Below are 24111 nucleotides of genomic sequence, written 5' to 3' on the forward strand. Positions count from 1 at the left end.
GTCAGCGGGGGGAGGGGGGTGGATATGAACACTGATTTCTTCAGGTAAACACAAGAGACACGCTGGGCCCTATTTTAACGATCTGAGCGCACGGCGTGAAGCGGCTGGCGCAGGTGCGTTTAGGGCGTGTCCAAATCCACTTTTACTAGCTTGACGGCAGAAAAAAAGGGTCCATGTGCCGGGTGCATGGTTCTAAAGGGTTGTACTTAGTGTCTTCATTAATCAGAGGGGTGTTTTGGGCGTAACATGCAATCAACCAATCAGAGATCATCTCCCATTCCCTTTAAAAGCCAGGCGCGTTTGGACCATGCAGCATTGCTGTTATGATGGAGGATTTACACCGTAATATTTCTATTAGTAATCTTCTGCATGTGTGTGTGCTGCTGTGCGTCCCTGTGTGTGTAACAAGCATAGTGTGCGTGCCGTGCACGGGCCTAGGAGCATTTTACTAATGCTCTGTTAAAATAACAATGAAATGCTGCGTTATTGACTTTAGACCAGGTTTTTGTTGGTCAATGGTGCGATCACTTCCCGCTGCCTCAAGATAGCAATACTACCTCCCTGTAAGACCAGCACGCCCAGAATGCACCTGAGCACACCTCCCTGTAAGACCAGCACGCCCAGAATGCACCTGAACACACCTCCCTGTAAGACCAGCACGCCCAGAATGCACCTGAACACACCTCCCTGTAAGACCAGCACGCCCAGAATGCACCTGAACACACCTCCCTGTAAGACCAGCACGCCCAGAATGCACCTGAACACACCTCCCTGTAAGACCAGCACGCCCAGAATGCACCTGAACACACCTCCCTGTAAGACCAGCACGCCCAGAATGCACCTGAACACACCTCCCTGTAAGACCAGCACGCCCAGAATGCACCTGAACACACCTCCCTGTAAGACCAGCACGCCCAGAATGCACCTGAACACACCTCCCTGTAAGACCAGGGTGCAGGTGCATTCGCTATTACGGGAAATTGACAACTGCGTCGGTCTGAAACTAGCAAAGACACTTGCGTTGGGCTTTGCGCTGCGCCCGGTGTAAGATAGGGCCCAAACTGTCGACTGAAGGGCATCAATACAAATCTATGATTTAAAAAAAATAAAACATTTCTTTTTCTTTCTTTAGAAATTCTTACACTGGTTGGTACCAAAACATACGACAGAGTATTAGGGCCACTTTGAGACGGGGAAACGCTTTTAAGAGTAAAAGTTACAATATTTATGGGGTGGAATTCTAATATTATGAGAATGAAGTGGTATTTGGGAGTAAAGAAGGTAAGAATATTACAAGATAAAGTCAGAATTTGAAAATGATTTGTAATATTGTGAGAATTTGTTAGTTTGTTTTATTAGAAAATACTCATTTTGAGAATAAAGTAGTAGTATAACAAGATGTTAGCCTGACAAGCCAGCCCCACATCCAGATGTTGGGTGTGGGAACTCACCATTGGCTTAGCTCAATCCGAGGGGCGGGATCAACGGCTGTCTTTCAAGTTCCCTCTGCACGCAATAGGATAGCGCTCCAACCAATCAGAGCAACGCTAGCTGATAGATTAAACATTAAACTCTGAACACATCTTCCTTTTTTAAGAATGACTTCAGTGCTTAACTCCAAGTCTTCTAGAGTCGCGGCCAAAGCCGATTCCAAAGACCGCTGTTCACCAGCAGCAGCAGTCATAAGCCCCGCCCACCGACTCTATACACGATGTGATTGGCCTGACTAGAATTTGGTTTTTCCAGCTCGCAAGCCAACGGAGAGTTGCTAGACGACCCTGGCTGCAAATTACATTTGCTGCTGCTAGGGTGCGTCTAGATTTCTAGGCTAGCAAGATGTGGCTTTATTGTTAAAAAATAAGACTTTCCTCTTGAACAAAGTATTTTACATTTCAGCGTAATATGATTTCTCCTCACAAAATGAAATACTTTTCTTTAAAGAAATTACTATTTTACCCTAAAATACAAAAGTGCTAATATCACGATTAAGATAAATCAAATATATACAAATATAACATGTATATATTTTGAGAATTTGTTGTAATTTTTATTAGAAAACGTTCATTTTGTAAAATTGTAAAATTATGACTTTCATCTTACAAAAGTATGATTTGTGTCATAAAATGTCTAAAAATCAGTCCTTCCAGAAAAATGCGGAGTTTTTTTGTGATTGTTGCAGGCAAAAATCCTTGATTATGTGGCACGTTTTCTTAAAAAATTCGATGGAATATGTGGGATATTTATGCAATTTTATGCGATGAAATTGCGGGATTTGAAGAAAATGCGGACTTTGGCTGATTATGATATGAATTATGCAATCGCATAATCGTGTTTTTATGGAGGGACTGAAAATATGACTTTATTCTCACAATATTACATATTTTCTATTTTAAAAAATGACTTTATTCTAAAATATATTAAGGGTAAAAAAAAAAAAAAAAGTACTAATATTAAGATTAAAGGTCCCATAATTGTGAAAAGATGTCCATGTCTTTTGTATTATAAAGCAGGTTGAGATGTTATATAAATACTGTGAAAGTATGAAAACACTAAATCCAAAAGTAAATGCACACATGCAGCCCGTTTTCAGGAACTGTTCCTTTAAACGAGCCGTCAGGACTTCTGTACGGTTGTGATGTCATGTCAGTGGGGGCGGGTCTTAAAGAGACAGGCGCAATTAAAAATTACATGAGAAAAATTATGTTTTTTTTTTACAATAAAGCAAATATGTTTTAGTAGAGTACCCAAAATACATGAAGTATGAACCTGAGAATGATATGGGACCTTTAAGAAGGAACATTTGTAATATTTTGAGATTTATGTAGTTGTATACTGGTATACTACAAGACGTGGCTTTATTCGTGTGAAAGTATGACTTTCCTCTTAAAAAAAGTCAGATTTTTGTCATATTTCGACGTAATATGACTTTTGTCTCACAATGTTTTTGCATATTTTTCAAAAACAAAATTATGACATACTAATATTACAAGATAAAGTCTTAATTTTAAAGGAACATTTGTAATATTTTGAGATTTAGTTGTAATTTTATGAGACAAAGTCTGAAATATTTTCAGAGTAAAATTAAATTGTAATTTTATTTTGAAAATGTTCATTTTCAAAAATAAAGTAGTAGTATTACAAGTGGCTTTATCATTGTAAAAATAATAATAATAACTTTATTTATATAGCAAACACAGTTTACAAAGTGCTTTGAGAGACAATAAGACTTTCCTCTTGAAAATTTATGAATTTTATCATAAAACGTAAATGTTATATGACTTTATTCTCACAGTATTACATACTTTTATTTGAAAAATTACAACTTCATTCTTACATGTATTTGGGGGGTATAAAATAATAACGTTTAGAATTATAAAGTCAGAATTTAACAAGAGATTTAGTTGTAATTTTATGAGACCAAATCATAATATTTTCAAAATAAAGTAGTAGTGTTAAAAGATGTGGCTTTATTCTTGTAAAAAAAATGACTTTCCTCATGAAAAGTAGGATTACTCCCAAGTAGTCGTGTTGTTGACGTTATTTCTTGGAATTACGACTTTATTCTCATAATATTACATAATCGTAAAAAGGAAATTAAATTTCAATCTGAAAATCTCCGAAGTTTTTTTGCCTGTGGCCCTAAAACTCTGTTGTACAAATATAGTTGCAGGGATATTTTTTTCTTTTTTTATTTAAATTTGGTATTTAAATGTAGATGAGATGTAGAGTGGACGGAGATGTGGATGTGAACTCCGCCTGTTGATATGATGCACTCTGATTTTATAAAGCGTGGCTTATCTACGTGTTCTAGATCTTTTCCTGCTGAGGTTTCAGGTGAAGTGAGTAAAACCAAAATGTTCTTGTCTTAAAGGGTAACTACCGTTCAATTCAACCTGGACCTTATTGTCCTATGTTTTTGTGTGTAAGTGACTGATGGGAACAACAGTCTTTGAAGTTGGTCCAGTATTGAGTGTGAACGCTGTAACTTGCGGCCCAACTGGCTGCAATTTAACCCTATCGGGCAAATGTGCATCGTCAATTTAGTCCACTAAAAGTTCTGTTGTTGCCGCTGACAGACTCAGATTAATGTTCTAAGTGTCTGACAACATTATTGAAAGGATCCCTACAGAGATAGACCTTTAAAACCTCTTTAAGACCTTTCTGAATGACCAGAAACAGCTCTGAAGTCGCTAGCTCTAAACCCACCAGACTCCATTTAAAAAATCAGTACTTTTAGCGTGTGTAGAGCCAACATATCCTCACATGTAAATCGGTAAACTATGTGTTCATTTCAACCAAAACTAGAGTTGTGATGGTTGGAAAAGTGGAAAGACGACCCAAAACGGCATTTCATAGTTTGGGTACACGATTCAGAAAATGTCACCAATTATAGAGTGTGGTCTAGACCTACTCTATCTGTAAAGTGTCTCTAGATAACTCTTGTTATGATTTGATACTATAAATAAAATTGAATTGAAATTGATTCGATTCAAAATCGATTTTAGATTCAAAAACGATTCTCGATTTAAAAAAAAAAAAAAAAAACGATTCACAGTATGTAAATGTAGTTATTTTTCCCATGTGATTGCAGTAGACATATAATTAAAAAAATTAAAAATTAAAAAAAATATGAACAGATTTTTGGAATTCTATGAATCGATTTTGAACCGGCAGAGCTTGAATCGCGATTCGAATGTGAATCGATTTTTTTTTGCACACCCTTATCTCATAGTTGTATTTAGTTTTCGGTCGATTCTGAATGAAGTGTATTTTACGATGCTAAAATGACTGTTTATTTACATGGAGTCTGGTGGGTTTAGCGAACACAATTTCGCGGATGTTTTTCATGTTTAAAAAAAGGATTTTACGCTTCAACAGAAAGGTCGATCTCCTTAGAAATCCTTTCCATGATGTTGTCAGACACTTAGAATAATAATCTGAGTCTGTCAGCGGCAACAACAGAACTTTTATAAAGGTAAATCCAAGCTGGACAATTACTATTAACTTACATTGTAGCTTGTTTCTCCGCTGCCGACTGCAGCGATCTCTCTTAATACTGGACCAATGTCAGAGATTGTTGTTCCCATCAGTCACTTAGACACAGAAACATAGGGAAATAGGGTTTAGGTTGAAGAAAAAACAACGAAATGACCCTTTAACATAGAGGGAAGCAACTTCTAACCAACATTTGTATTTAAACGTAAAGATATTTATAATATAAAGAGAAGCTGAGAGAAGCTTGTTTGGGTTGTTGTACACATTCAAAAAAGAAATATGCCAAAACATATTTTTCTCTAATATATATTTTAGGTATAATTGTTTTCTTAAAATAAAGTTTGACTGACTTTTCTGTGGATGTCTCTGAACCAGATCTGAGTCTGTGAGAAATCCCTTTTTCCTTTGGGTTTTTTTTTTTAGCGAAACTTTTTACAAGTTAGTTTCTTTAATGAGATTCAGTTTGCTATAATGTGCCAAAACGCTCCTCACGTCTGCAGCCACAAGCTCGACCCCCAGACCGCCTTGATTCAGAAATATTGATGATGTCAGAGTCATGTTTGATTACCCCAGGAGCCCCTTGCACCGCCTCAAACTGTCTGGATTGGTTTAAAACACGTTGAGTCTCAAAAAATGTGATTGAATCAGAATCAGAAAAAAGGGTACAAGGGCACAATAAGAGGAATCTGCCCTGCTGATTTTAAAGATTATTTTTTGGGGGCTTTTCCCTTTATTTATGCAGTGACAGTAGATAGACTCGGAAGGGAGAGAGAGGGAGAGAGAGAGAGAGAGAGAGAGAGAGATGGGGGATGACATGCAGCAAAGGGCAGCAGGTAGGATTCGAACCAGCGCCGCTGCAGGACTCACGGTGCAGATCTTCTGTCGCGCCGCGCTCCACTCTATTCCTATGGGTGACGTCAAGCGACTTCAACGTGCACGCAAAGCATCCTGGGAAGGCGGCGCTGCATTTGAAAAAATGCTGCGCGTCCAAAAGCTGGCCGATGCCCATCTTTATGCAAATTAATCCGTTGAACGTGACGCGACTATCCAGTAGACGTAGACGAAAATCTGTCGATCTGAAATGAAGACAGATTCAGCAGCTGCACGGCCTATTTCTCTCTTAAAATGTTTTCAGAAACACGTTTCGATGAACTATTTTTGTAAAATATGAGATCGTATTCTGAACGAGCCGCCATGACAGTCTGTTGAAATTCTCGAGAAGCCAAACCCACGACACGCGTTCGTCCAATCAGCTGCCGGTCAGGGGCGTGGAGCATCAACCATGGATGTATGACGTCGCGACACCACGCTTCAGTCGTGTCGGACAAATGGATCTGTACCGTCAGCCTACATGGGGCGAACGCTCTTACTGGGTGAGCTAGAGGCCACCAAACCGAGTTGTGTTGGTGGCCATGATGTTGTGGTCCTCCTCCCCACGGGGTTCAGGAACAGTTTGATTTTCCAGCTCGCTCCGTTAGCGGTAAAGGAGTTGGCTAAGGCTAACGCTAGCGATGCTAAGCCGACGTCACGACCAAACGTTAGCGTTGGTTATGGCGGATCCAGAGTGGCTCTGGGCAGATCCAATAGTTTTAAACTTCAACAGAGTACCAGCCTTCAAGAAGTTAATACTTGTCAATGGAGAGAGGCCAGACTCTGGTAGAGTCTGGTAGGACCAGGCTAGTGGACCAGAGTCTGGTAGGACCAGGCTAGTGGACCAGAGTCTGGTAGGACCAGGCTAGTGGACCAGAGTCTGGTAGGACCAGGCTAGTGGACCAGAGTCTGGTAGGACCAGGCTAATGTACCAGAGTCTGGTAGGACCAGGCTAGTGGACCAGAGTCTGGTAGGACCAGGCTAGTGGACCAGAGTCTGGTAGGACCAGGCTAATGTACCAGAGTCTGGTAGGACCAGGCTAGTGGACCAGAGTCTGGTAAGACCAGGCTAGTGGACCAGAGTCTGGTAGGACCAGGCTAGTGGACCAGAGTATGGTAGGACCAGGCTAGTGTACCAGAGTCTGGTAGGACCAGGCTAGTGTACCAGAGTCTGGTAGGACCACCAGGCTAGTGGACCAGAGTCTGGTAGGACCAGGCTAGTGGACCAGAGTCTGGTAGGACCAGGCGAAACGTAATACATCTCCATAGCAGCAGGCGGCGCTGCTCTGTTTTGTTTCCATTAACAGTCTGATTATTTACCAGAAAATGAAAACCGGCAGCTGATTGGACGAACGCGTCACGTGGGTCTTTTTTCTCCGGAAATTCACAGCCAGACTGTCATGGCGGCTCGTTCAGAATACGATCTCATATTGGACTAAAATAGTTCACCGAAACGTGTTTCTAAAAACATTTTAAGAGAGAAATAGGCCGTGCAGTTGCTGAATCTGTCTTCATTTCAGATTGACAAAGAGAGAGAGGCTCATCCGCTCCCCATTTCCGGGTGAGTCCCGACTGCCCTGTCCCCGACTGAACATGTCTGGTAGGACCAGGCTAATGGACCAGAGTCTGGTAGGACCAGGCTAGTGGACCAGACTCTGGTAGGACCAGGCTAATGTACCAGAGTCTGGTAGGACCAGGCTAGTGGACCAGACTCTGGTAGGACCAGGCTAATGTACCAGAGTCTGGTAGGACCAGGCTAGTGGACCAGACTCTGGTAGGACCAGGCTAGTGGACCAGAGTCTGGTAGGACCAGGCTAGTGGACCAGAGTCTGGTAGGACCAGGCTAGTGTACCAAAGTCTGGTAGGACCAGGCTAGTGGACCAGACTCTGGTAGGACCAGGCTAGTGGACCAGACTCTGGTAGGACCAGGCTAGTGGACCAGAGTCTGGTAGGACCAGGCTAGTGGACCAGACTCTGGTACCTAACTACCTAACTAGGGGGCAGCACATGCTGCGTTATCAATGTTAAGAACAGGTGAGTTCAAATCAAAGAGCGGACATCATTGGCTGACACCACGGGGAGTCCCATATTTACATACTGCCCCCTTCAAAAACCTAAATCTTGGCAGGTCTGGGATCAGCTTGTGTGTTTGTGTCCTAAATGTTTAGTGTTTGACACTCTCGGCTCGTATGAATGACGGAGGTTTTGTGATGCAGCTCGCTGTCCAAAGCTTCAGCCGTGAGAAAAATTAATAAAAACAAGAAAACATGTTTCCACTGGATCGATTTGACAGTTGCCAAAACAAACATTCACTGTTGTGATAAAGGAGTTTTATTTAAATGTACTATATACCAGACTGATCTCATGAAATGGTGTATGTATGACGTGCCAATTCTTATGCCATTATTGGCGTGTTATCAAGACGCATACTGGCTTTTTGTGTTTATCAACGCCGTTTGGCCTCCATTGACTTACATTACCTTGAGTTCCCGTGTGAATTGACGCCGTAGCGAGTAGTATGAAAGGGCGAAAATCCGCGTAGGGAGGTTAGTCGGGGGGGAGGATGCGTCAAACGTGTTACGTTTCCTAAACCCAACCGTAGCTTTCTTCTCGTGATAACACGCCAAGTGGCGTGTATGTTTACGTCCGCTGTATACAGCGTAGACTAAAGCCTGAGACACACCGAGCCAATAATCAGCCATCGGACAGACATGTATAATCGGCGGGGCGGGCACTGCCGGCAGTTGGACTCAAATGACCCATCTGATTGGTGGAGAGCTAAACAGGAAACGGGGAGCAGAATGAGCGTGACTAGAGTCTCTCAAAATCTGACGAAAATCTTTTACCGGCAATTTCCACTGGATGCGTAACGGCTGCGGAACGTCTCCGGAACGTCGGCGGAGTCATTAGGTTTCCATTAAAGTCAGTGTGTGTATTTCCACTGACTGCAGAACGTCTGCGTCCCGACTCCGTCCCAGCTCCGGCGGTCCCAGCCCTCCGGAGCAGATACGCACAGCTTCTATTGTTGCCGGACGCCGGAGAGCTCCGCAGCAATTCAGCACACGGCAGATAGTGCGGGACAGGAAGTCGAGCACAGAAACAAAATAAAAATCAGGTTAATTTTCAAAATAAAATCCAGCGTGCTCACGGCGGATCATATTTCCCTGCACTACACCTTGAGAACACAGCTCAGAGTAGTTTCCCCTCTACTCCTCTGGATGGAAACTAACCGGTGGTGGTTTTGTGGTTCTATTCTACGTGAATTCGTGAGATCTCGTGACTACAGCTGTCAGTCATGGCCGCAGCCGTGCCGCAACAAATCCGGACCTGGTGGGTGTTGACGGACGGCGGATGCAGATGCAGACGCTCCGCATCCAGTGGAAATTGCCGGTTAAAATGACCTTTGTTGATCTGAAATGAAGACAGATTCAGCAACTGCACGGCCTATTTCTCTCTTAAAATGTTTTCAGAAACACGTTTCGGTGAACTATTTTAGTCCAATATGAGATCGTATTCTGAACGAGCCGCCATGACAGTCTGGATTTGAATTTGAATTTCTGGAGAAACCAGACCCACGTGACTCGTTCGTCCAATCAGCTGCCGGTTTTAATTTTTTTGGGCGACAATCCAGATTAGCGCCGCCTGCTGTTATGGAGACGTATTACATCTCGTCTCTTCGGTGTTCTGAGGAACTTTTTAGACCAACTCGGGGAGACTGATCAGTCACACTGGCTTTACTGCCGACGGTCGGCCGTGTGGTCGGTGTGTCTGCAGATATACATGCGGATAGCTCAAAATGCGTACAGATAACACGCCACTTGGCTTAAGAAAGTGGGCGTGTATGTTTACGTGAAGTCATGATGCCACGTTGTATTGCCTGTGTACATATTATTATACATCACAAGGATTTCCTCTTTTTGAATTCACGTTTGAAAGAATCAGTGATGAGTTATGTGTTTGTACTGTATATTACACCAGCAAACTTTAACACCTGAATAATCCACCATAATCACATAATTAACGTTCACGTATTCCAACACTATGGGCAGCTTGGTGAAGTTATAACACAAATATAGTTTCGCATATATATAACGGCTATTATTATCTGATAACAGTGTTATTTTTTCTTGTCGCTAAAATGTGTACACTCGAAGTAGAGCATCGAACTGTCTTCCTAATATTTCTTACATTCCTGATTTGAAATCATTTAGATTTAATTTAAAAACCCTGCTGAAAAACAGCCCAAACTGACCAAGATACGCGGCTTATAAAGTCAGAAAAATATGGATTTCTTTTTTTAATAAATAATGCTTTTCTGTTTGCTTGTTCCTAATTTCGTTACGTGATCATATATTTCATATCCACAGTTCTGGACGCATCACATCATCACAGTTGGGTTTGTTTTTTTGGGAAAAAGCAATCAGAGTAAAGCGGCGGCTGCTTCTTCTCCGACAGAATCTGCACTTTAAACTCGCGTATTTATATCTTTATTTTGGCAACTGAGCAAATCTGAAATCACCTTTTAAATCTGAAACGAGAGAGCAGAGAGTTTAAAAATGTGACGCTGGTGTAAATTGTGTAAATGTGGCGAGCCTGCTGAACGTAAAGCGGTCTTGTTCTTAATGTCTGTTATTTTGTATATACATTTTGTCCAGAAACGGCCACATTTTTGTACTTTTCTGACGGGGGGGGAGATTTATTTTTTACGTGACTTTGATGTAACAAACCCTTTTGTAACTCTTTGTGTACCTTTTGTGTCATTTGTTGTACAGCAACTCCAATTGAAATGCATGAAATGTCCCTTTAATGTCGCCTTAACTGCTGTGAATACTTGTATATAATGCACTGTTATTTCTCATCACTTTATCAGTAAAGACCTCAACTGTCTCAAAAATCGCAACGACTGAGTGGAAATACTTCATGTGTGGAATCTCTTTTTGGTAGCTTTTATATAGACCTTAGTGGTCCCCTAATACTGTATCTGAAGTCTCTTTATATAGACCATAGTGGTCCTCTAATACTGTATCTGAAGTCTCTTTATATAGACCTTAGTGGTCCTCTAATACTGTATCTGAAGTCTCTTTATATAGACCATAGTGGTCCTCTAATACTGTATCTGAAGTCTCTTTATATAGACCTTAGTGGTCCCCTAATACTGTATCTGAAGTCTCTTTATATAGACCTTAGTGGTCCCTAATACTGTATCTGAAGTCTCTTTATATAGGCCTTAGTGGTCCCCTAATACTGTATCTGAAGTATCTTTATATAGACCTTAGTGGTCCTCTAATACTGTATCTGAAGTATCTTTATATAGACCTTAGTGGTCCCCTAATACTGTATCTGAAGTATCTTTATATAGACCTTAGTGGTCCCCTAATACTGTATCTGAAGTCTCTTTATATAGACCTTAGTGGTCCTCTAATACTGTATCTGAAGTCTCTTTATATAGACCTTAGTGGTCCTCTAATACTGTATCTGAAGTCTCTTTATATAGACCTTAGTGGTCCCTAATACTGTATCTGAAGTCTCTTTATATAGACCTTAGTGGTCCCCTAATACTGTATCTGAAGTATCTTTATATAGACCTTAGTGGTCCCTAATACTGTATCTGAAGTCTCTTTATATAGACCTTAGTGGTCCCCTAATACTGTATCTGAAGTCTCTTTATATAGACCTTAGTGGTCCTCTAATACTGTATCTGAAGTATCTTTATATAGACCTTAGTGGTCCCCTAATACTGTATCTGAAGTCTCTTTTATATCATCGTCTGATCTTTCATTTTCTCAAAGACAGAGCAGGATACCCAGGGCTCGGTTTACACCTATCACCATTTCTAGCCACTGGGGGACCATAGGCAGGCTGGGGGAACTCATGTTAATGTTAAAAAACCTCATAAAGTGACATTTTCATGCCATGGGACCTTTAATCACTTTTTTTTGTCACTTTTTCAATATTTTGGGTGCTTATTTTTACCGCTTGTGTTTGCGGTTTTCACCGGGTTTTTTAAATTGTTTTTTTGTTGTTGGTTTTTAACATTTTGTCGTGGTTTTTTTTGTATTGTTTTTTACGTTTTGGGCGCTTTATCGACGTCCCATATTTTCTGATATGAAAAAACTTTGAAAACGGGTCAAATTTGACCCGAGGACAACGTGAGGGTTAATCGATATTTCAATCAAATATTTCCATCAGTTTTAAATCAATGATTGCCTGACGCAGTAACGAGATAAAGTTTAGATATAGTTCATCACATATTGTGTATTTTTTATTCTCCAGGTGGCTGCATACGCTCTCTCCTTATTGAAAACAATTAATAACAGATGCTGGCGCTCATAAAAAAAACACTATATAGAGACTAAGAATACTATACTTTTATAACATTTTTATGACTTTTTTCGACATATATATACTATGACTTTTCTATCTTTTTTGACATACTATACTATGACTTTTTTGTCTTTTTTCGACATACTATACTATGACTTTTTTCGACTATTCAACATACTATACTATGACTTTTTTATGACTTTTTCGACATACTATACTATGACTTTTTTGTCTTTTTCAACATACTATACTATGACTTTTTTCGACTATTCAACATACTATACTATGACTTTTTCGACATACTATACTATGACTTTTTTGTCTTTTTCGACATACTATACTATGACTTTTTTCGACATACTATACTATGACTTTTCTATCTTTTTCGACATACTATACTATGACTTTTTTATGATTTTTTCGACATACTATACTATGAATTTTTTATTTTTTTGACATACTACACTATGACTTTTTTATGTCTTTTTCGACATACTATACTATGACTTTTCTATCTTTTTCGACATACTATACTATGACTTTTTATGACTTTTTCGACATACTATACTATGACTTTTTATGACTTTTTCAACATACTATACTATGACTTTTTATGACTTTTTCGACATACTATACTATGACTTTTTTTATGACCGTTTTCAACATAAGTCTCGGCATGCTCCGGAGGACTCGTAAGTTTCACTCAGCAGCTCAACAAACTTCAAGAACAACAAAACGCCAAAATAAATCAACAACTGGGGATTTTATTGTGAAAAATACAGCTGTGACTTAACGTGTGATCAGTATGGGGATGCTGCAACCTTTTCCTCCTTTCCTGTCGCTCAATTACCGTTTGAAAATTACCATTAAAAACCGTTACGTTTTGGTTTTTATTTGAGACTTTAGGTTAAGTGCTGTTCAAACTGAAGGTACAAATACTTCATAGAATACAGAATTTGGTAACGAGGGTTGACGTTATTGTAGTAATTTCTGCAGGAAGTCTTCTGCAGCGTTGATCGACGGCAGAGCGGTCTTCAGGCGTTGAGGAACTTGGCGTGGTGCTTGATGTGATCGTTCATGAACGAGTAGATGAAGAAGTAGCTGTGGTCGTAGCCCTGCAGGAAGAAACACGGCGGCAAACAAACATCTGTTAGAGGCGCAACATTTTAAATTAAAATTATTTGAACTACTTTTTCTGAGATATTAACAACATCTGAACCATGTCACACGACGCTGAAGTTGGCATCCGATTCGCAGCCTCCGATTCGGCAGTTAAGGGGAAATTTAAGGGAAACTTAAAGCTTCCGATTCACAGCGTGTAGACCAGTCATTCCCAAACTGTGGTCTGCGGACCACTAGTGGGCTGTGAGGGTACTGCAGGTGGTCCGCGGAAAAGCAAAACAAAATATAAAAAAAAAATTTAACCTTCATTTTACCAGGAAATTCCCAAACTTTTATTTTTATTTTTAACCAGGAGTATTTGAGTACTGTGTTTTCATTAAATGTGTAAAGGGCCAGAGGCAAAGAATGTTGTCATGATCCCAGCACACGCATAGCCTTTATAGGCAGTTTATATGAAATTTTAAATTATAAATGGAATGAATAAGGCCTATTATTATTATTTTAATTTCCAGTTAGTTTCTTGGTCTCGCGTTTCTGAAAAGTTTTGCGGATGTGCTGTTAAATGGACAAACTCACATAGCCTACTTTTTGAGGACTTGTAAAACTCTGAAGATTAATAATCCCCTAAAATCACCAAAGGTTTTGAAATTTTGACTATATCCTGTGTTCTTATTACTGTATAGATTTAATAGTCCATATGGAAATAAGCCTGTTGTTCAGATGAACCTGATTATGCCCTCGGGCGCTTGAGTAAATAAATAAATTAAATATGTGTGGCAGTCGTCGTGTGCAGTAAACTTTCTTCTAACGAGCCTGTTGTACTGATGAGATGACCAGTTCTAGTTTTAGTGCTAGTAGGCCTATTAAGAGGTGTGGATTAATTCAGGTAGGACTGTGTGTAGACACATATTTTATTATGTCTATTATGGTGGTCCGCAAAAATTCTTGATTACAAATAGTGGTCCACACACAAAAACTTTGAAAACCCCTGGTCTAGACCACATTAGACCAGGTCCAGATCCAAAACTACTGTACCTAGACTTGTCAAATCTGGACTAACTTATTCTAGAGAGGCTAAAGCAGGGGTCTCAAACTCGCGGCCCGGGGGCCAATTGAGGCCCGCGGGCTGATATTTTGTGGCCCCCCTACTTGACATCAAAGTTTAGTGTCAGTGCAGCCCGCGCGTTGTTCTGAAACACACCTTTTTGCTGAGTCGTTGCGTGTGCCGCGCTTGCCACGCTTTTATTTTATTTGTTTAGCACTTACGGGCTACCATAGCTAGTCTCGTGACTGCGGCGTTTGTTGTCAACGGTTGTCAAGTTAGCCAACCGTGAAGTATCTGGGGAAGGATCAACGTTAGTCGCTTGGTTGAAACGTGTTCCAGAGTGACGGAAAATATCTGCCGTCACCCAGTTCCAGTCACGTCGCTCTCAAAACGTGGCGTGAAGAGAAAGGTTGGCGACGAGCTCAGGCAATTTCAGTGAAAGTGGGAGACGGAATATTTTGTTATCGATCACAGGGGCACCTCTACATGTCTCATACGCGCAGAGAAAGTTGCGGTGTACAAGGAATATGACATCAGACGTCATTACTCCACTAGACATGCTGAGGAGTATACAACATACCAGGGAGAGGAGAGAAAGAACCGGGTCGCCAATCTTAAAAAATGTCTATTGAGGCAACAAGATTTATTTAAGAAAGCAAACAAAGAATACTTTTGTTGAATACTTGACGCGGCCCAGCCTGACCCACACTCTGCCTCGAGCGGCCCCCAGGTAAATGGAGTTTGAGACCCCTGGGCTAAAGATTGTTAAAAACACAGTTTCTGATTTGTGAAAGCTAACAATCTTTAGCCTCTCTAGAATAAGTTAGTCCAGATTTGACAAGTCTAGGTACAGTAGTTTTGGATCTGGACCTGGTCTAATGTGGTCTACACGCTGTGATCAGAAGCTTTAAGTTTCCCTTAAATTTCCCCTTAACTGCCGAATCAGATGCCAACTTCAGCGTCGTCCACGTAACCCATTTTATAAAGACAGGCTTTCATGATGATTCTTGTATTTATATTTATTTGCAATGATTTAACCATACTTTTGTTTGGTCTGTTAGCTTTGTCTTTTTTCTCTTCAATCTACTGTTAAAATAAGTTGTGTGAGTTGTATTGAATACATTTTAACGGTATTTGTGTCAACAGATGATCAGTCCACCTGCTATTAAAACCACGTTTAGACCCTCTGGAGCTACAATCCATATTATTTTAAAGTGCTCATATTATGCTTTTTGGCTTTTTCCCTTTCCTTTATTGTGTTATATATCTTTTTTGTGCACATTATAGGTTTACAAAGTGAAAAATCCCAAAGACCCCCCAAAGGGACTTACCATCTCCAACAGAAAACACTGTTCACTAACTGCTCCAAACAGCTCTATTGTAGTCCAGCCTTTACTTCAGAGACAAACGTGGTCACTTTGGAACACACGTTATAATGCTCGCCTAGCTGCTAGCATGGCACGCCCTCATACTCTGCTTCTGACTGGCTAGTAGTCCTTACCTAGGTACTGTCAGGGCACGCCCTCATACTCTGCTTCTGACTGGCTAGTAGTCCTTACCTAGGTACTGTCAGGGCACGCCCTCATACTCTGCTTCTGACTGGCTAGTAGTCCTTACCTAGCTACTGATCATGTGCGACTGCCAACAAAGATGTTCCAGCAGTGAGAGGTCTCACTCTGTAGCTAAAACAGAGACCTGAACACAGGGTGAAAAGAGGAGCTGCAGCAATGAGCAGTACAACAACAATATGGTGTTTTCTGAAAATTAATAATATGAGCACTTTAAGTTTACAGACTGTTACAACTAGCATGTATGTTTCTTATTTTGTATAATTCATTGAGGTTATTTCACTTTGTACTAGAGGGCTGCATTGGGATTGGGTCCCGCGGGACCCAACGCAAATCTCACGGGAGCGGGCGGTTTTAACTTTGCTGCGGGCGGGAGCGGGCGGCTAAAAAAACCACTGCAGGATCGGGATGTAGCCTGGAACCCCCCCACGCCAGCAGAAACCAGAGATATACATATATACTGACTGAGTATATACTGTATAGGCCATCTATGAGCAGACACCAGCGTGTCTGAGCCTCCCAGGACGGGGGAGCTCCGAGCCAAGGCTCCGTCCTCCCTCATCCTCGGCTCCTTCCTCCCCCTCTCTCCCTCTCCTCTCTCCCTCCCTCATCCTCGGCTCCTTCCTCCCCCTCTCTCCCTCTCCTCTCTCCCTCCCTCATCCTCGGCTCCTTCCTCCCTCTCTCTCCCTCTCCTCTCTCCCTCATCCTCGGCTCCTTCCTCCCTCTCTCTCCCTCTCCTCTCTCCCTCATCCTCGGCTCCTTCCTCCACCTCTCTCCCTCTCCTCTCTCCCTCCCTCATCCTCGCTCCTTCCTCCCCCTCTCTCCCTCTCCTCTCTCCCTCATCCTCGGCTCCTTCCTCCCCCTCTCTCCCTCTCCTCTCTCCCTCATCCTCGCTCCTTCCTCCCCCTCTCTCCCTCTCTCCCTCATCCCTCGGCCCCTTCCTCCCCCTCTCTCCCTCTCCTCTCTCCCTCATCCTCGGCTCCTTCCTCCCCCTCTCTCCCTCTCCTCTCTCCCTCATCCTCGGCTCCTTCCTCCCCCTCTCTCCCTCTCCTCTCTCCCTCATCCTCGGCTCCTTCCTCCCCCTCTCTCCCTCTCCTCTCTCCCTCATCCTCGGCTCCTTCCTCCCCCTCTCTCCCTCTCCTCTCTCCCTCATCCTCGCCCCTTCCTCCCCCTCTCTCCCTCATCCTCGGCTCCTTCCTCCCCCTCTCTCCCTCTCTCCCTCATCCTCGGCCCCTTCCTCCCTCTCTCTCCCTCTCCTCTCTCCCCTCATCCTCGGCTCCTTCCTCCCCCTCTCTCCCTCTCCTCTCTCCCTCATCCTCGGCTCCTTCCTCCCCCTCTCCTCTCTCCCTCATCCTCGGCTCCTTCCTCCCCCTCTCCCCCTCTCCTCTCTCCCTCATCCTCGGCTCCTTCCTCCCCCTCTCTCCCTCTCCTCCTCTCCCTCATCCTCGGCTCCTTCCTCCCTCTCTCTCCCTCTCCTCTCTCCCTCATCCTCGGCTCCTTCCTCCCTCTCTCTCCCTCTCCTCTCTCCCTCATCCTCGGCTCCTTCCTCCCCCTCTCTCCCTCTCCCCTCATCCTCGCTCCTTCCTCTCCCTCTCTCCCTCATCCTCGCTCCTTCCTCCCCCTCTCTCCCTCTCCTCTCTCCCTCATCCTCGGCTCCTTCCTCCCCCTCTCTCCCTCTCCTCTCTCCCTCATCCTCGGCCCCTTCCTCCCCCTCTCTCCCTCATCCTCGGCTCCTTCCTCCCCCTCTCTCCCTCTCTCCCTCATCCTCGGCCCCTTCCTCCCCCTCTCTCCCTCATCCTCGGCTCCTTCCTCCCCCTCTCTCCCTCTCTCCCTCATCCTCGGCCCCTTCCTCCCTCTCAGCAGTACAACAACAATATGGTGTTTTCTGAAAATTAATAATATGAGCACTTTAAGTTTACAGACTGTTACAACTAGCATGTATGTTTCTTATTTTGTATAATTCATTGAGGTTATTTCACTTTGTACTAGAGGGCTGCATTGGGATTGGGTCCCGCGGGACCCAACGCAAATCTCACGGGAGCGGGCGGTTTTAACTTTGCTGCGGGCGGGAGCGGGCGGCTAAAAAAACCACTGCAGGATCGGGATGTAGCCTGGAACCCCCCCACGCCAGCAGAAACCAGAGATATACATATATACTGACTGAGTATATACTGTATAGGCCATCTATGAGCAGACACCAGCGTGTCTGAGCCTCCCAGGACGGGGGAGCTCCGAGCCAAGGCTCCGTCCTCCCTCATCCTCGGCTCCTTCCTCCCCCTCTCTCCCTCTCCTCTCTCCCTCCCTCATCCTCGGCTCCTTCCTCCCTCTCTCTCCCTCTCCTCTCTCCCTCATCCTCGGCTCCTTCCTCCCCCTCTCTCCCTCTCCTCTCTCCCTCCCTCATCCTCGGCTCCTTCCTCCCCCTCTCTCCCTCTCCTCTCTCCCTCCCTCATCCTCGGCTCCTTCCTCCCCCTCTCTCCCTCTCCTCTCTCCCTCATCCTCGGCTCCTTCCTCCCCCTCTCTCCCTCTCCTCTCTCCCCTCATCCTCGGCTCCTTCCTCCCCCTCTCTCCCTCTCTCCCTCATCCTCGGCCCCTTCCTCCCCCTCTCTCCCTCTCCTCTCTCCCTCATCCTCGGCTCCTTCCTCCCCCTCTCTCCCTCTCCTCTCTCCCTCATCCTCGGCTCCTTCCTCCCCCTCTCTCCCTCTCCTCTCTCCCTCATCCTCGGCCCCTTCCTCCCCCTCTCTCCCTCATCCTCGGCTCCTTCCTCCCCCTCTCTCCCTCTCTCCCCTCATCCTCGGCCCCTTCCTCCCTCTCTCTCCCTCTCCTCTCTCCCTCATCCTCGGCTCCTTCCTCCCCCTCTCTCCCTCTCCCTCATCCTCGGCTCCTTCCTCCCCCTCTCTCCCTCTCCTCTCTCCCTCATCCTCGGCTCCTTCCTCCCCCCTCTCCTCTCTCCCTCATCCTCGGCTCCTTCCTCCCCCTCTCTCCCTCTCCTCTCTCCCTCATCCTCGGCTCCTTCCTCCCCCTCTCTCCCTCTCCCTCATCCTCGGCTCCTTCCTCCCTCTCTCTCCCTCTCCTCTCTCCCTCATCCTCGCTCCTTCCTCCCCCTCTCTCCCTCATCCTCGGCTCCTTCCTCCCCCTCTCTCCCTCTCCTCTCTCCCTCATCCTCGGCTCCTTCCTCCCCCTCTCTCCCTCTCCTCTCTCCCTCATCCTCGGCCCCTTCCTCCCCCTCTCTCCCTCAACCTCGGCTCCTTCCTCCCCCTCTCTCCCTCTCTCCCTCATCCTCGGCCCCTTCCTCTCCCTCTCTCCCTCTCCCTCATCCTCGGCTCCTTCCTCTCCCTCTCTCCCTCATCCTCGGCTCCTTCCTCCCCCTCTCTCCCTCTCCTCTCTCCCTCATCCTCGCTCCTTCCTCCCCCTCTCTCCCTCTCCCTCATCCTCGCTCCTTCCTCTCCCTCTCTCCCTCATCCTCGGCTCCTTCCTCCCCCTCTCTCCCTCTCCTCTCTCCCTCATCCTCGGCTCCTTCCTCCCCCTCTCTCCCTCTCCTCTCTCCCTCATCCTCGGCCCCTTCCTCCCCCTCTCTCCCTCATCCTCGCTCCTTCCTCCCCCTCTCTCCCTCTCTCCCTCATCCTCGGCCCCTTCCTCCCTCTCTCTCCCTCTCCTCTCTCCCTCATCCTCGGCTCCTTCCTCCCCCTCTCTCCCTCTCCCTCATCCTCGGCTCCTTCCTCCCCCTCTGTCCCTCTCCTCTCTCCCTCATCCTCGGCCCCTTCCTCCCCCTCTCTCCCTCATCCTCGGCTCCTTCCTCCCCCTCTCTCCCTCTCCTCTCTCCCTCCCTCATCCTCCGCTCCTTCCTCCCCCTCTCTCCCTCTCCTCTCTCCCTCCCTCATCCTCGGCTCCTTCCTCCCCCTCTCTCCCTCTCCTCTCTCCCTCATCCTCGGCTCCTTCCTCCCCCTCTCTCCCTCTCCTCTCTCCCTCATCCTCGGCTCCTTCCTCCCCCTCTCTCCCTCTCCTCTCTCCCTCATCCTCGCTCCTTCCTCCCCCTCTCCTCTCTCCCTCATCCTCGGCTCCTTCCTCCCCCTCTCTCCCTCTCCTCTCTCCCTCATCCTCGGCTCCTTCCTCCCCCTCTCTCCCTCTCCTCTCTCCCTCATCCTCGGCTCCTTCCTCCCCCTCTCCCTCATCCTCGGCCCCTTCCTCCCTCTCTCTCCCTCTCCTCTCTCCCTCATCCTCGGCTCCTTCCTCCCCCTCTGTCCCTCTCTCCCTCATCCTCGGCCCCTTCCTCCCCCTCTGTCCCTCTCCTCTCTCCCTCATCCTCGGCCCCTTCCTCCCCCTCTCTCCCTCATCCTCGGCTCCTTCCTCCCCCTCTCTCCCTCTCCTCTCTCCCTCATCCTCGGCTCCTTCCTCCCCCTCTCTCCCTCTCCTCTCTCCCTCATCCTCGGCCCCTTCCTCCCCCTCTCTCCCTCTCCTCTCTCCCTCATCCTCGGCTCCTTCCTCCCCCTCTCTCCCTCTCCTCTCTCCCTCATCCTCGGCTCCTTCCTCCCCCTCTCTCCCTCTCCTCTCTCCCTCATCCTCGGCTCCTTCCTCCCCCTCTCTCCCTCTCCCTCATCCTCGGCTCCTTCCTCCCCCTCTCTCCCTCTCCTCTCTCCCTCATCCTCGGCTCCTTCCTCCCCCTCTCTCCCTCTTCCTCATCCTCGGCTCCTTCCTCTCCCTCTCTCCCTCATCCTCGGCTCCTTCCCCCCCCTCTCTCCCTCATCCTCGGCTCCTTCCTCCCCCTCTCTCCCTCTCCTCTCTCCCTCATCCTCGGCTCCTTCCTCCCCCTCTCTCCCTCTTCCTCATCCTCGGCTCCTTCCTCTCCCTCTCTCCCTCATCCTCGCTCCTTCCTCCCCCTCTCTCCCTCATCCTCGGCTCCTTCCTCCCCCTCTCTCCCTCTCCTCTCTCCCTCATCCTCGCCCCTTCCCCCCCCTCTCTCCCTCATCCTCGGCTCCTTCCTCCCCCTCTCTCCCTCTCTCCCTCATCCTCGGCCCCTTCCTCCCTCTCTCTCCCTCTCCTCTCTCCCTCATCCTCGGCTCCTTCCTCCCCCTCTCTCCCTCTCCCTCATCCTCGGCTCCTTCCTCCCCCTCTGTCCCTCTCCTCTCCTCCCTCATCCTCGGCCCCTTCCTCCCCCTCTCTCCCTCTCCTCTCTCCCTCATCCTCGGCCCCTTCCTCCCTCTCCTCCCTCTCCCTCTCCCTCATCCTCGGCTCCTTCCTCCCCCTCTCTCCCTCTCTCCCTCATCCTCGGCCCCTTCCTCCCTCTCTCTCCCTCTCCTCTCTCCCTCATCCTCGGCTCCTTCCTCCCCCTCTCTCCCTCTCCCTCATCCTCGCTCCTTCCTCCCCCTCTGTCCCTCTCCTCTCTCCCTCATCCTCGGCTCCTTCCTCCCTCTCTCTCCCTCTCCTCTCTCCCTCATCCTCGGCTCCTTCCTCCCTCTCTCTCCCTCTCCTCTCTCCCTCATCCTCGGCCCCTTCCTCCCCCTCTCTCCCTCATCCTCGGCTCCTTCCTCCCCCTCTCTCCCTCTCCTCTCTCCCTCATCCTCGGCCCCTTCCTCCCCCTCTCTCCCTCATCCTCGGCTCCTTCCTCCCCCTCTCTCCCTCTCTCCCTCATCCTCGGCTCCTTCCTCCCCCTCTCTCCCTCTCTCCCTCATCCTCGGCCCCTTCCTCCCTCTCTCTCCCTCTCCTCTCTCCCTCCCTCATCCTCGGCTCCTTCCTCCCCCTCTCTCCCTCTCCCTCATCCTCGGCTCCTTCCTCCCCCTCTCTCCCTCTCCTCTCTCCCTCATCCTCGGCTCCTTCCTCCCCCTCTCTCCCTCTCCTCTCTCCCTCATCCTCGGCTCCTTCCTCCCCCTCTCCTCTCTCCCTCATCCTCGGCTCCTTCCTCCCCCTCTCTCCCTCTCCTCTCTCCCTCATCCTCGGCTCCTTCCTCCCCCTCTCTCCCTCTCCTCTCTCCCTCATCCTCGGCCCCTTCCTCCCCCTCTCTCCCTCATCCTCGGCTCCTTCCTCCCCCTCTCTCCCTCTCTCCCTCATCCTCGGCCCCTTCCTCCCTCTCTCTCCCTCTCCTCTCTCCCTCATCCTCGGCTCCTTCCTCCCCCTCTCTCCCTCTCTCCCTCATCCTCGGCCCCTTCCTCCCCCTCTCTCCCTCTCCTCTCTCCCTCATCCTCGGCCCCTTCCTCCCCCTCTCTCCCTCATCCTCGGCTCCTTCCTCCCCCTCTCTCCCTCTCCTCTCTCCCTCATCCTCGCCCCTTCCTCCCCCTCTCTCCCTCTCCTCTCTCCCTCATCCTCGGCTCCTTCCTCCCCCTCTCTCCCTCTCCTCTCTCCCTCATCCTCGGCTCCTTCCTCCCCCTCTCTCCCTCATCCTCGGCTCCTTCCTCCCCCTCTCTCCCTCTCCCTCATCCTCGGCTCCTTCCTCCCCCTCTCTCCCTCTCCTCTCTCCCTCATCCTCGCTCCTTCCTCCCCCTCTCTCCCTCTCCCTCATCCTCGGCTCCTTCCTCTCCCTCTCTCCCTCATCCTCGGCTCCTTCCTCCCCCTCTCTCCCTCATCCTCGGCTCCTTCCTCCCCCTCTCTCCCTCTCTCCCTCATCCTCGGCCCCTTCCTCCCTCTCTCTCCCTCTCCTCTCTCCCTCCCTCATCCTCGGCTCCTTCCTCCCCCTCTCTCCCTCTCCCTCATCCTCGGCCCCTTCCTCCCCCTCTGTCCCTCTCCTCTCTCCCTCATCCTCGGCCCCTTCCTCCCCCTCTCTCCCTCATCCTCGCTCCTTCCTCCCCCTCTCTCCCTCTCCTCTCTCCCTCATCCTCGGCTCCTTCCTCCCCCTCGTCTCCCTCTCCTCTCTCCCTCATCCTCGGCCCCTTCCTCCCCCTCTCTCCCTCTCCTCTCTCCCTCATCCTCGGCTCCTTCCTCCCCCTCTGTCCCTCTCCTCTCTCCCTCATCCTCGGCTCCTTCCTCCCCCTCTCTCCCTCTCCTCTCTCCCTCATCCTCGGCTCCTTCCTCCCCCTCTCTCCCTCTCCCTCATCCTCGGCTCCTTCCTCCCCCTCTCTCCCTCTCCTCTCTCCCTCATCCTCGGCTCCTTCCTCCCCCTCTCTCCCTCTCCCTCATCCTCGGCTCCTTCCTCTCCCTCTCTCCCTCATCCTCGGCTCCTTCCTCCCCCTCTCTCCCTCTCCTCTCTCCCTCATCCTCGGCTCCTTCCTCCCCCTCTCTCCCTCTCCTTCTGCTCCTTCCTCCCCGTCTAACAGTAGCAAGCACCTGCCTTCTTTACCTTCATCTTCTCCCTATTAACCTATAAAATGACGTGTTTTCTCATGCGGGACGGGAGAAGATATAACATCAATGCATCTCTATTATTGTGCGGGCATAAATTCTCAGAGTTTTGCGGGTGCGGGCGGGAGTGGACGTACACATTGCGGGAGCTGGCGGGAGTGGACGTACACATTGCGGGAGCTGGCGGGAGTGGACGTACACATTGCGGGAGCGGGCGGGAGTGTAACACATGTTGCGGGTGCGGGCGGTAATGGTCAGAAATTCGCCGGGAGCGGGATGAAGAAAACAGTCCCGCGCAGGGCTCTACTTTGTACTAACTCATCATTTGTTATATTTGGCTTTACATTAAACCATATACTGTATATTAATGTCTATGCATTTAACTAAACGATTCAACCTTTAGATTAAAACATGAACCAGAACAATGATTAACAATTCAAACAGAGTGTGAGAGTGAGAGGTCAACGGACCGGCTGCAGTCTGAACACGACGGGGATCTTTTGCTCGGAGCAGACGGCGATCAGGTTGTCGGGCAGCAGCTGGCTGGCCGACAGGAACTGGTCGTCGCGGCCCTGATCGATCAGGACGTCCAGCTGCGGGCCGGAGTAGGACGCCGCCAACAAGGTGGCATCGTACGCCTGGAAGACACAGAGAGGGGAGGACAGACAGCTTATCGTCATCGCAAAGACACTCAGAGATTATTTGTGTTAGTAATGTCGGCGGGGACGAGGCAGCCGGCAGCTGCCTTCAACCTCCTACCTAACAGTCGGCTCTATCGCCTAGTTTTTATTATACTAATACAGTGTTTTTAAAACCAAAGATACATTTTTACGTGTAAGTAAGTATTAGCCTCACGCTAATTTATCAAGACTAGGCCTACCGGCTAAACTAACGCTAGCTTCATGGCAACCTCTACACCTGG

General features: G+C 47.6%; 1 protein-coding gene across 1 annotated transcript; it reads right to left on the bottom strand.

Moving 5' to 3' along the window:
- Positions 1 to 12934: 12934 nt before the first annotated feature.
- LOC116035315 (esterase D/formylglutathione hydrolase) lies at positions 12935 to 23869 on the bottom strand. The gene is made up of 2 exons (XM_031278702.2): positions 23660 to 23869; positions 12935 to 13303 (listed from the first exon to the last, which is right to left on the bottom strand). Exons 1-2 carry the CDS (start codon positions 23867 to 23869, stop codon positions 13223 to 13225), a joined length of 291 nt encoding a protein of 96 aa, XP_031134562.1. The 3' UTR covers positions 12935 to 13222.
- Positions 23870 to 24111: the final 242 nt, after the last annotated feature.

This window comes from Sander lucioperca, chromosome 8 (assembly GCF_008315115.2).
Source record: "Sander lucioperca isolate FBNREF2018 chromosome 8, SLUC_FBN_1.2, whole genome shotgun sequence".
Taxonomy (NCBI): domain Eukaryota; kingdom Metazoa; phylum Chordata; class Actinopteri; order Perciformes; family Percidae; genus Sander; species Sander lucioperca.